Source organism: Phacochoerus africanus, chromosome 4, assembly GCF_016906955.1.
Source record: "Phacochoerus africanus isolate WHEZ1 chromosome 4, ROS_Pafr_v1, whole genome shotgun sequence".
Lineage (NCBI taxonomy): Eukaryota > Metazoa > Chordata > Mammalia > Artiodactyla > Suidae > Phacochoerus > Phacochoerus africanus.
The window spans coordinates 148,807,116-148,819,296 of NC_062547.1; the positions used below are offsets into that span (position 1 = coordinate 148,807,116).

Here is a 12,181-nt window from a genome sequence, read left to right on the forward strand (position 1 = left end):
AACCTAATCAAATTTAAAAACTTTTGCACAGCAAAGGAAAAAAAAAAGAATCTATGGAATGGGAGAAAGTAATTTCAAATGATGCAACTGAAAAGGGCTTAATCTCCAAAATATATAAACAACTCATACCACTCAACAGCATAAAAACAAACAACCCAATTGAAAAATGGACAGAAGACCTAAACAGACATACAGATGGCCAACAGGAGCATGAAAAAATGCTCAACATCCCTGATTATTAGAGAAATGCAAATCAAAACTACATCGAGGTACCACCTCACACCAGTCAGAATGGCCATCATTAGTAAGTCTATGAATACCAAATGCTGGAGAGGGTGTGGAGAAGAGGGAACCCTCCTGCAGTGTTGGTGGGAATGTAAACTGGTACAACCACTATGGAAAACAGTATGGAGGTTCCTCAGAAAACTAAATATAGAGCTACTATATGGTCCAGCAGTCCCACTCCTGGGCATATATCTGGACAAAACTTCCCTTGAAAAAGATACATGCACCTGTATGTTCATTGCAGCACTATTCACAATAGCCAAGACATGGAAACAACCTCAACGTCCATCAACAGATGAATGGATTAAGAAGATGTGGTACATATACACAATGGAATACTACTCAGCCACAAAAAAGAATAAACTAATGCCATTTGCAGCAACATGCTTGGAACTAGAGACTCTCATACTAAGTGAAGTAAGTCAGAAGGAGAAAGACAAATACCATATGATATCATTTATATCTGAAATCTAATCTACACCACAAAAGAATCTATCTAGAGAAAAGAAACAAACTCATGGACTTGGAGAAGAGACTTATGGTTGCCAAGAGGAAGGGGGAGGGACCGGGGGTTTGAGGTTAGTAGAGGTAAACTATTGCATTTGGAGTGGACAAGCAATGAGATTCTGCTGTGTAGCACAGGGGACTATATATGATCACCTGTGATGGAACATGATGGAGGATAATGTGAAAAAAATGTATATGGATGTCTGGCTGGGTCACTATGCTGTGCTGCAGAAATGGACAGAACATTGTAAATCAACTATGTTAAAAAATTGTAAAAAAAGGATTGAGGAGTTCCCGTGGTGGCGCAGTGGTTAACGAATCCGACTAGGAACCATGAGGTTGCGGGTTTGGTCCCTGCCCTTGCTCAGTGGGTTAACGATCTGGCGTTGCCGTGAGCTGTGGTGTAGGTTACAGATGCGGCTCGGATCCCGCGTTGCTGTGGCTCTGGCGTAGGCCAGTGGCTACAGCTCCGATTCAACCCCTAGCCTGGGAACCTCCATATGCCGCGGGAGCGGCCCAAGAAATAGCAGCATCAACAACAACAGCAACAACAACAACAACAACAACAACAACAAGACAAAAAACATAAATAAATAAAATAAAAAAGGATTGAGAAAAAAGAAATTAAATTTTTAAAAATTTGTGAAAAAAGAACTACAGGAGTTGTTGCTGTGTCACAATGGGTTAGGAATGCAGCTGCCGTGGCTCGGGTCACTGAAGTGGCATGGGTTTGATTTCCAGCCCAGCCCAATGGGTTCAAGGCTGTGGTGTAGGTCGCAGCTGTGGCTCAGATTCAGTCCCTGGCCAGGGAACTTCATATGCTGAAGGGGAGGCCAAAACCAAAGAAAGCAACACACTACAGTAGATAGTGTAGAATCATGGATGAAGAATCAGGTTCACCTCTTTTCCGTCTGGCCGCCCAACTTCAAAATGGGCAGGGCTGGTTCTGTCACATCCTTCTCTAACCCGTCTCTCCTCAGAAGAGGAGGGGTTTCCACGGGTCATTGTCACCTGGATATATCGACCTGGTGATAGCGAGTTGTGTATTCCTCTCATTTTCTTTCCTCTGCCTTCCTATGTAAACGTCTACCGTGGGAGAATTAATGGTACAAAACCGAGTAGAATAAACATATATGCCTGGAGGAAAGAAACATGTGAAGGCGACTAAGAGTCCAGACTTCCAGCTGCAAAACAAACTAGTCATGGGTATGAAATGTACCGTGTGGGGAATACGGTCAACAGCCATGAGTATCTTTGTACAGGGACAGACAGTAACGAGACTTGCCGTGGTGATCATTTTGAAATGGACAGAAATATGGAATCACCAGGTCACGTTACAGGAACGAATAGAACTGTTGTTGGTCCATGATACCTCAAAACCAACCGATCGATCAACCAAACTCACAGAAAGTGATCAGATCTGTGGTTACCAGAGGCGGGGGTCGGAGGAAGGGGTACTGGATGAAGACAGTCAGAAGGTACAAACCTCCAGGTGTAAATGTTAAAATGTTATGTAAATATGATGAATATAAATAACGTGATTGTATGTTATATATTAAAGGCGCAAAGAGAGTAAATCCTAAGGGGTCTCATCATAAGAAAAATTTCTTTTTCATTTCTTTAATTCTGTTGTTGCATTTTTTTTGGCTGCCAAAGTAGATGCAAGTTCCCAGGCCAAGGATCAAACCTGTGCCAGAGCAGTGACCAGAGCCACAGCAATGACAGTGTTGGATCCTTAGCTCACTGAGCTACCAGGGAACTCTCTATTTCTTTAATTCTGTACCTATAGAAAGATGTTCACTAAATTTACTGTGATAATCATTTAAGTCAAATCACTATGCAGTACACATTAGGCTTATACAGAACTGTATGTCAATTAAATCTCAACAAAACTGGAGGGAAAAAAATGAATGCATGGGCAGATGGGATCTCATGAAACTACGTGGGGTCCCCCTGCTTCAGGTAAAAGTCCCACCACAACACATGGAACTAACTCCAGCAACCAAGGGACGCAGAAAGGGTGCCTTCGTGGGAGCCTTCAGCAGCTTCTAAATCACCACTGACAAAAATGACTCAGGTAATTGCTAAAAAAAAAAAAAAAAGAAGCACAAGTCACTCCATTTTAAGGAGGGTATCTTTATATATAACTTGTTAGTCTTTGGTTTAGAGCAGAATATAAATCATTAACTTAGTAGGAAAAGTATTTTTATGGTTATTTGCAGTATGCTTTTACTTCCTGCCAAAAAGCCAAGCATTTTTCTTCCTTCCTTCTTCCTATCTCTCTCTTGCCTTTGGAGATACAAGTAGCATTGATCACTTGACTGTAATGTCTTAGTCTCTTGTGTTAGTTGAATGCAGATTATTTTCTGAAAGGAAGACATGAGAAGGTAACTACTTATTTTCGCTTAGGTGGTAAGCTACTTAGCAGTACTAGGGTATGTGCAATTTCAGTTTGTTTATGTGCAAATTTAGTAAATGTGACAGCCACCTTTTTTAAAAAAAATAGCAGCCTCTGAGAGTTGCTGATTACTGAACCATATGACAATCAATGTGGTAAGTCCTTTACATGCATAATCTTGTTTAATTCTGTCGACATAATACCATACTGTAATGAATATACTTAGAGCCTTGATACGGAATAAGAGACCCAATCCTGGGCCAAACCTACGATGACATAGCTAGGAAATGGCAGGATTCAAACTTTTTTGAGGGGGAGAGAAGGGTTTGGAGAAGAGAAAGGGTTATTACAGCGCTAAGTAAGGAGAACGGGTAGCTCGTGCTCAAAATCCCAAACTTAAACAGTGTATTTAACTTCAAAGCTGTACCTCTAAACGACCCAGCCTTTTTCCTGCACATATTTTAAACGACTCAGATTCACTGTCACATTAATTTACTATTTTATTAACTATAATTATGTTTTTTCACATGACCACTCCTAAGTGTCAATGATGTGCTACTCCGCACATTTTGCATATCCCCCAAGGAGTCACAAAAAATGGGCACCGGTGTGGCGATGTGCACATGGCAATTCCAAAGCTCACGAGCCACGTAGCACCACACAGATCACAGACGACGCCTCTGACTGCTGATATATACAAACATAAGTGACGCTCAGAGCGTGAGAGACAGGATCAGTGAGGCGGAAATAGTGGTGAAAAGTGCACTCGCGCGTGAGGATGCTTGGGTCCAAGTCCTAGTCCGGCCCATGGTAGCTGTACAGTCTTGGGGGCGTCACACGCTGCCGCTTTTCCAACTGCGAGAAAACGAAGAAAAGCAACATCTACCTTCTAGGGAGTTTTGTGAGGATGAACCCATCTCAAAAAGACAAAGGCAAAAACCAAGTCTCTTGCTTAGACCGGCACCCAGTACATAAATGTTCATCGGTACTGATGTCGCTGTTCAAACCTACTTGTTTTCTAGCCAGTATTTAAAGGGTTGATTTTTCTTCCCTACACCACCATGTGGTGCTTGTGTCTCATTTAACTTGCTTTGCTTGCTTGCTTGCTTTCTTTCTTTTTCTTTCTTTCTTTCTTTCTTTCTTTCTTTCTTTCTTTCTTTCTTTCTTTCTTTCTTTCTTTCGGGGGAGGGCTGTTTGTTTTCTGATGCTCTGGCCATTTTGATCCTTTCCTAGAGAATCTCCCCTAATTCTCTGCAGATGTTTGCATTTGGTTTAAAAGACTAAGTCCTCCTCTCTCCGTGCTGCAAGGCTTCCCACCCTTCTCGCCAGACAAGGCATCACTTTCAGTCTGAAAAGAAAGCCTTCTGGAGGAAGGAGTAAAGACACAGAGTCGGCTGAGTGAGCCTACAACCTTCTGGGCATCCCTGCTTTTCCCTTCCTTGTTTCAGGTCACACCCAAGCACTTCTTTTTGTCTGTTCTGCATCCAGGTAACAGAGTCGGGACCCATGACACAGGAAGTGTCTCTCTTCCACTTTTCAACTCGATATAGACAATGAGTACCATGAGGTCCAGGAAAGATCCCTGCACCACACAACTTAATAGGATAATCAGAGTTGACACAGATAGCCCTTCTTCATTTAAAAATAATGGTGTCTGCATCTATTAACCCCAAGCTCCCAGTACATCCCACTCCTTCCCCCTCCCCTGTGGCACACACAAGTCACTTCTCCAAGTCCATGATTTTCTTTTCTGTGGAAAGGTTCATTTGTGCCGTATATTAGATTCCAGATATGTGATATCATAGGGAATCTGTCTTTCTCCTTCTGGCTTATTTTACTCAGCATGAGAGTCTCTAGTTCCATCCATGTTGCTGCAAATGGCATGATTTTGTTTTTGTTTTTTATATGCAGGCTATTTCCTGTGGAATGGATTAACAATGAGATCCTGCTGTGTAGCACTGAGAACTATGTCTAGCCACTTATGATGGAGCCTGATAATGTGAGGAAAAAGAAGGTATACATGTATGTGTAACTGGGTCACCATGCTGTACAGTAGAAAAAAAAATAATAATGTATTGGGGAAATTAAAAAAAAAAGGAATAGAGGGAAAATTGTAGTACTTGAAAAAAAAATTTTAAAAAGTAAAATAATGGTGTCAAGGTTTGTGGTTTCTGTACCTAGGCAGACATCAGAATACCTGGTATGCTTGTTAAAAACACAGCTCAATCCTTGCTCTCCACCTGTCTCACCCTCTGTCTCACCCCATGTTCAGTGATCTGCTTCATTAAACCAGAGGTAAGGCTTTGGGATACGCATTTTTAACAGCACTGGGAATCATTGTCTAAGATTATTAAATACTTTTATTCATAAGAAATGTACTTGATAATATAAAGGTGAGTCTTCATTTTTTTTCCCCCTAAATTGGCATTGAAAACGATCTTATTTTAAAACAAGATCCAATTTCACTAAATAGCCTGTTTTGCTGAGTTCCGAGGAAGAGGAATTGAGAGAACGGGTTAAAAAAGTCAGTCATTTTTAACTTGTTAGATTTACAGAAGCAGAATTTTCAAGCTGGGAGAGATACTAAAAATGTACTCATATGTCTTCATTTTGCAAAACTGAAGTGACTTTTTCTGTGTAATGAGAGCCCAGAATGAGAATACAGAGATCCACAGACACCATGACTTCCCAAAGCAAGACAGTTCACGAGAAAAAAATTCTTCATTTCCATGCTTCACGGTGGTTTTCTTTCTTTAATAATTGCACAAATGGAATGGATCTATTTCTCATTTTACAACACTTAAGATTGCTATTTAAGGAGTTCCCATTGTGGCACAGTGGAAACGTATCTGACTAGTATCCATGAGGACGCGGGTTTGATCCCTTGCCTTGCTCAGTAGGTTGGGGATCCAACATTGCAGTGAGCTGTGGTATAGGCTGCAGATGTGGCTCAGATCTGCGATGCTGCGGCTGTGGTGTAGGCCAGCAGCTACAGCTCTGATTCAACCCCTAGCGTGGGGATTCCACATGCTGTGGGTGTGGCCCTAAAAACAGAAACCAAACCAAACCAAAAAGGATTGGCATTCAAATACCAAGTGTAGTAGTTTTTTGTTATTTTGTTTCTTAAACATGGGCATAGAACTATATGCAGCATCCCTTTTATCAAATACCTCTTAGAAGCACATTTTGAGAATTAAATGGACTCTTACCTGTAAGAGGCACCTTGACATCAAGGCCATAGAATAAAGGCAAGAGAGAAGAACAAGAATAGAAACAGAAACTGTAGAAGAAAAAGAAGAAGATTATGTAAATCTGGATTTCTGTAGTGCTAGCAGGTAGCACAAAACCTCAGCTTTTCCACATTTTGCCCAAAGCTGACCACTTGTCACCCACACACCAAGTACCTTTTGATTCAAAAAACCATACCTGTTATTTCTCCACTGGCAAAGCAACCCAATGACTAACAGGTGTTCAACTAACATCGACTCATACGTTCTAGAACTCCGAGGGGCGATCTTACAGGTAACTGGTCTAAGCTCCTACTTTTAGGAGGGAATGAAGGGACTCATTTCAGCCAGAGAAGGGAATGAATGGACTCATTTCATACATTTGATGGTAGAGTGAAGCCCAGAGCTTAGACCTCCGGAGTCCTACTCTATACATGTCACTGTCTCTATTTCTAATGTGTAAGAGGGTAATTAAAAAATTAAAAAAGGATCAGAGTAGACCTTTAATCACTCAATATTACCATTGCTTGATGAATGCGTTAGGTTTCAGGACTAAGGCACAGCAGGAAGAGTAATAATCTGTAGGGTAAACACATGGTAACTTATCCAGAGTGGATTGCTCCTGAGAGGGAAGTGGAATAGTATCAGTAATTACATCAGGGCAACAGGTGTAAAGTGGGTTGTCCTGGGTGGCGTGGATTTGTGGCTGTCCTGGTATGAAACATGCTTATGCATCTGTGCTCACTTCTGCTCCTGAAGGATGCTGCCACTCCAGCCTCTCTTCACCAAGAACCTGCGCCACAGAGGCAGATAGATACCTGGATGGAATACATGCTTGTGTGGCACTGGGATAAAACGAACTGTACACTAATAATAAAATGTCACAGGTCAGATCAGTTTTTCCAAACACTGACTTCCTCGGTGACTTACTCTCATAGACGCATGAGGTCTTTTGCCTCGTTATCACACTTGAGGAGCCTTCTGTTGGCCATGACATCTCTGAATAGGGTCCAGCATGTCATCCTCCTATGGGCCATATTATATGCATATTTCCTTTAATGCACTGCTTAAAAGGCTCTTGCTTTACTGTGGCGAAGCAATAGGGACAAATTATAAACATGGGGGTGTGAAGAGCCATCTTTTGGTGACTGGTGCATAGTAGGATGAGAAGCAGAAGCTCTGCCCTTTTTTTTCACTCCTTGAAGATGGGCACCTGCAGTGGGAGTGGATGGAGGAGAGGGATGGAAGGTTCCACTGTTCCCATGAGAAGGTCAGGCGTCAGGGATGCCGCTCTGGGCATAAGCAGCAGCTCATCACTTACTCTGCAATGAGAGTCTCAACTCCATGCCACGTGGCGGGCAAGCTGTGGCACCTGGAGTCAGACACCTGACCTCTGGTCTTGATTTGCCACAGATTGGTTATATGATCTGGGGAAAGCTGACGAATCTCTGTGAGCCATTGCTTGTATTATCTACATAAAAGAGGGACATAATGCCTCCCGTGTCTGTCTCAGAATCATTAGGAGAATCCCGCGAGATGGTGAAGGTGGAAGTGCTTTGAACACAGTGAAAGCTGTTCGTGGGAGGCAGGTTTGCTATGTCTGTTGTTATCACCTGATTTATACTAACTGTGTGCTTGGGAGTTAGGAACAAAGAAGGAATAATGCGTGTCCCCTGAGTGGGTGTTCAAATACCCCAGGGGAAAGAGTGAAGCATAATCCTGACATAAGTGAACTTTACACTTTTTACTACCCTGTGGACGAGGAGGACTGAGGTCAAGTGAACAGAATGTGCTTTATAAACCTCATCAAATCTCTCATCAGAGGAGCTCCCCTGTGGCTCAGCGGGTTAAGGACCCAGTGTTGTCACTGCAGTGCCTCTGGTTACTGCAGTGGCAAGGATTCAGTCCTTGGCCTGGGAACTTCCGCATGCTCTGTGAGCGGCCAGAAAAAAATATCTCTCTAATCAGAAGCCAACGGGGTTGTTTCGGAAGTGGCATAGTTTGGTACTATAAAAACGCTGTTTTTGCAGCTAACTAATCTTTTTTTTTCTGTTAAGTAATTAATCTCCTATCATAGATGTGGAGCAAGATCGGACCCATAAAATGAAAAGTTCACACTTAATTCTAATACTGAGTATAATCTTAATCCCAGCCTTCCCCAAATTTCCATGGGGTTTATTCAGAGAATGGCCAGGGTGGGGACATGGCTAGATACTAAAACAAGTCCTTCGTTTGTCTTTCTTCAGTTGAATGGGGACTGAGCTGAACAAAATTTCTGGGACAGAACGGTCTTTACTGCAACTTCCTCCCTGAGCCAGCTCCAGGGTGATTTGAGAATTAGCAGAGAGAAAGCCTGGGACCAGGGGAGGCCATTCAAAAACGTGGAAGATGGGAGACATAAGACGTGCTTTGACAACCAGGGAAGCTGTGGAACAGTCCTTGCCTTTTGTGGGTCTTCCTGCCAAACGCTGGGAATAAGACTCAGTTTTTGGCTTACTGCACTTCCACCTGCACCTCCTTTAATCCTACAGAACAGCTCACTTTGACACATGAAAATTCAGATTAAAACATTTGCATAAGACATAGACTTCACATTTGGAAATGTTTTAAAATAATACTTTAATTTGGCTTTTACTTCCTTAGCATTGCCAGATTTTCATATAAGGGACCTCATGTGTTCCTCATGGACTCCATAAGAGGGGTGAGGGTGAGGGTTACTACCCCTGTTTTATAGATATGGCTTAGACACAGGGGTGAAGTCGCTCACCCAAGGTCAAACCCAAGGTCCTGTGAAGACCCAGCCTACACAGGAATCTAGACAGCTGATGCTCTGGCGATTGGACCCAACCAGCTTCCTCTGAGCTCACATATAAGGACAACTATAAAAGCATTTCGGAATGAACCAGATTTTCATCAGTATCTCAGCAATGGCAGGAGGTTTGCTATGTGCTTCTTGGGAGCTCATGGAAGAAACTGCAAAACGACTGTAAAACAACCCAGGGATTCAGGCAGCAACTTCCAGTCAATGAGATTGGAACTCCAGAGACTACCTCTTGCCACCCCTGTGGGTTCCTGGGTGGGGTGCTCCTGCGTCCCAGGGAGGGTCACTCTTTGTCTTAAAAGACTGCTGAGCTCACTGCAGCTAGGAGTGTGTTTTCCCTCTCCCTTCTCCCAAAACACACACGTTTCCAGACGCCCGCTTTACCTCCCCACCCCTGAAAGTGTTGGCTGACTTGAGAGGAGCAGTTCCTCTCTCAGACCAAGGGGAAGTGACATGAGGCATAATTTTCATGGGTCACTCGCAACTTCTGAATGTGTCATTGAAGTAAAACTGCAGCACAAAGGGGCTTTTGATGAAAAATGGAAAAAAATTTTAAAGGTACTAAACAGATTTTTTTTTTTTTGAAAGCAAAATAGAATAACAAAACTCAGAAGAAACTTCTGGAAAGGCAATGAAGACAGGGATGGAAAAAGGGAGGAAAGGAAACACCTACAGAAAAGAACAGGGAATCAACACAAAAAGCAAAAATGTAACTGAAGGCAGAAGCTTTGCGGGAGTCCTGGTGCCTTTCCTAGAGGCTGAGTTGACTCTAACTGCACCTGCCCACCCAAGACACACAGTAGCTGAGAAGAAAGGAAACACAGTGAGTGACACTGTTATTATTATCGGATCTAAAACACAGAGGCTGAAACACATATTGAACTTAACACATACCTTTTCTTCTAAGTCCTTTATCTGTCTTTTCTGGATGTCTGTTTTATCTTCTAAGTCACGAATTCTCTGAAAAAAAGGGAGGGAGGCGAAAGTTTTACAGGCATTAGGTTAAGTAAGAAGATTGTTCACCAATCTAAAACACAGGACTTTCTATAAAAACATTAATATCTGGAGTTCCCTTCATGGCGCAGTGGTTAACAAATCCGACGAGGAACAGGAGGTTGCAGGTTCAATCCCTGGCCGTGCTCAGTGGGTTAAGGATCCAGCGTTGCCGTGAGCTGTGGTGTAGGTCGCAGACATGGCTCGGATCTGGCGTTGCTGTGTCTGCAGTGTAGGCCAGCAGCAACAGCTCCAATTCGACCCCTAGCCTGGGAACCTCCATAGGCCGAGGGAGCAGCCCTAGAAAAGGCAAAAAGAGACAAAAAAATTAATATCTGGAAACATCACATACAGGGTTTTCTATACCTAGAGGGTTGTTGCATGTTTTCAAAACTACCTGTATTTGCAGTGAAAATCACTGTCACTGATTGAATGTTCAAAATATTTGGCACCCCTTTCTTCTGGGTCGCTTACTTGATCCGTGCAGGTGCCCTTCCCTGTTGGGGAGGCATGGGTCTCACCCCACTGACCTTATACCTCGTCTTGAGACTCATTCTGCCCGTGGAATGGGAGCTGGAGTGAGATGTGGGATGTCTCCCCATCCTTGTAGAGACAGCTGTGTGTCCCAGGACCAAGGAGCGAGAAACAAACTTTGATGGAAACCAGCTGGACTGAGCTTGTTGGTTGTATATTCCCTCATTTAAAAAATAGCTAAAGGAGTTCCCACTGTGGCTCAGTGGTATAAGGACCTGATGTCTCCAAGAGGATGCAGGCTGGATTCCTGGTTTTACTCAGTGGATTGAGCATCTGGTGTTGCCATGCGCCATGATGTAGGTTGCAGACGCAGCTCGGATCCTGCGTGGCTGTGGCTGTGACGTAGGCTGGCAGCTGTGGCTCCACTTAGACCCCTAGCCTAGGAACCTCCAAATGCCGCGGGTGAGGCCGTAAAAAGAATGAATAAATAAATAAATAGCTAAACCTGGCTCACACAAATACAACTATCCCTTTGGTTTCTTTTTTTGCCTTTTCCCCCCACCTTATTTCAACTCTATTTCAGGGTGGAATTTCCTCCCAAAACAGACAAGTTCTCATAAAACAAGATAGAGATTATAGTTCAAAAGGAGTTTTTTGAGTTTCAAGGGAGGTGAGGCACAGGAGGAAGTGTTCGCCGAGCTGCTCTCAGAATAAAACCCAAACTCCTTCAAAGCCCAGCATGACCTAGTCTGGTCTCAAGTCTCCAGACTCTTCTCCTAGCAACCTCTCCATGCCTCTGTGTGCTCCGGCCTTCTCTCTGGTCCCAGAACACTGCAATCATCCCCGCAAGAGTCTCCCCCTCCTCTCTCTCTGTCTCTGACACACACACACACACACAGAGTATACTTCTCTTCCTAGCACTTCCTGCCACTTCCTGCAACTGCCTTGGGCCCTGCTCACTTGTGTTCTTGCTTTGTCCCCCTGCATCTGAAGGACAGAGGAGAGCTATGACCTTTACGTCTTTGTCCACCGCGACCTCCCCATCACCGGCACACGCTGGCCATGTGGACTCTGCCCGAGTGCACAGTCAGCGATGGATGGTGCATCTTTGCAGCAGTATCTGGACCACAGTTCTCATCGGGAAGACCATCGCGCAGGAGGTGGATCTGAGACCGGGACTGGGAAAATGAGAACGTCTGGACGAAGGCAGCAGACCCCGAAGGGCATTCGAGGGCGAGCAAACAGACAAGCGACGGCTTCGAGGGGGGCCGTCATGGCCCAAAGGGCGCCACGAAGAGGTTGGCAAGAACAGGCAGGAAGGGCTGCCCTCAGGTTTTGAGGGGAGAGGTAGCCTGTTGCTGAAGGACCCAGAGAGACTGAAATGACTGGACCCAGCTGGAAAGAGGGATGATGGAGGCTTCCGAGGAGGAAGGACCACAAGCAAAGGCGAGGAGGACAAGGGCGAGCTCAGGGCTT

At 44.0% G+C, this 12,181-nt stretch overlaps 1 protein-coding gene across 1 annotated transcript in view; it reads right to left on the bottom strand.

The window, feature by feature from the left end:
- Nucleotides 1-12,181, bottom strand: part of JAKMIP2 (janus kinase and microtubule interacting protein 2) — a 65,983-nt gene that overhangs the window by 5,672 nt on the left and 48,130 nt on the right. The window contains exon 19 of the mRNA XM_047774506.1: nucleotides 10,133-10,198. Within this exon, the coding sequence (XP_047630462.1) occupies nucleotides 10,133-10,198 (66 nt within the window). The remainder of the gene's footprint in view (nucleotides 1-10,132; nucleotides 10,199-12,181) is intronic.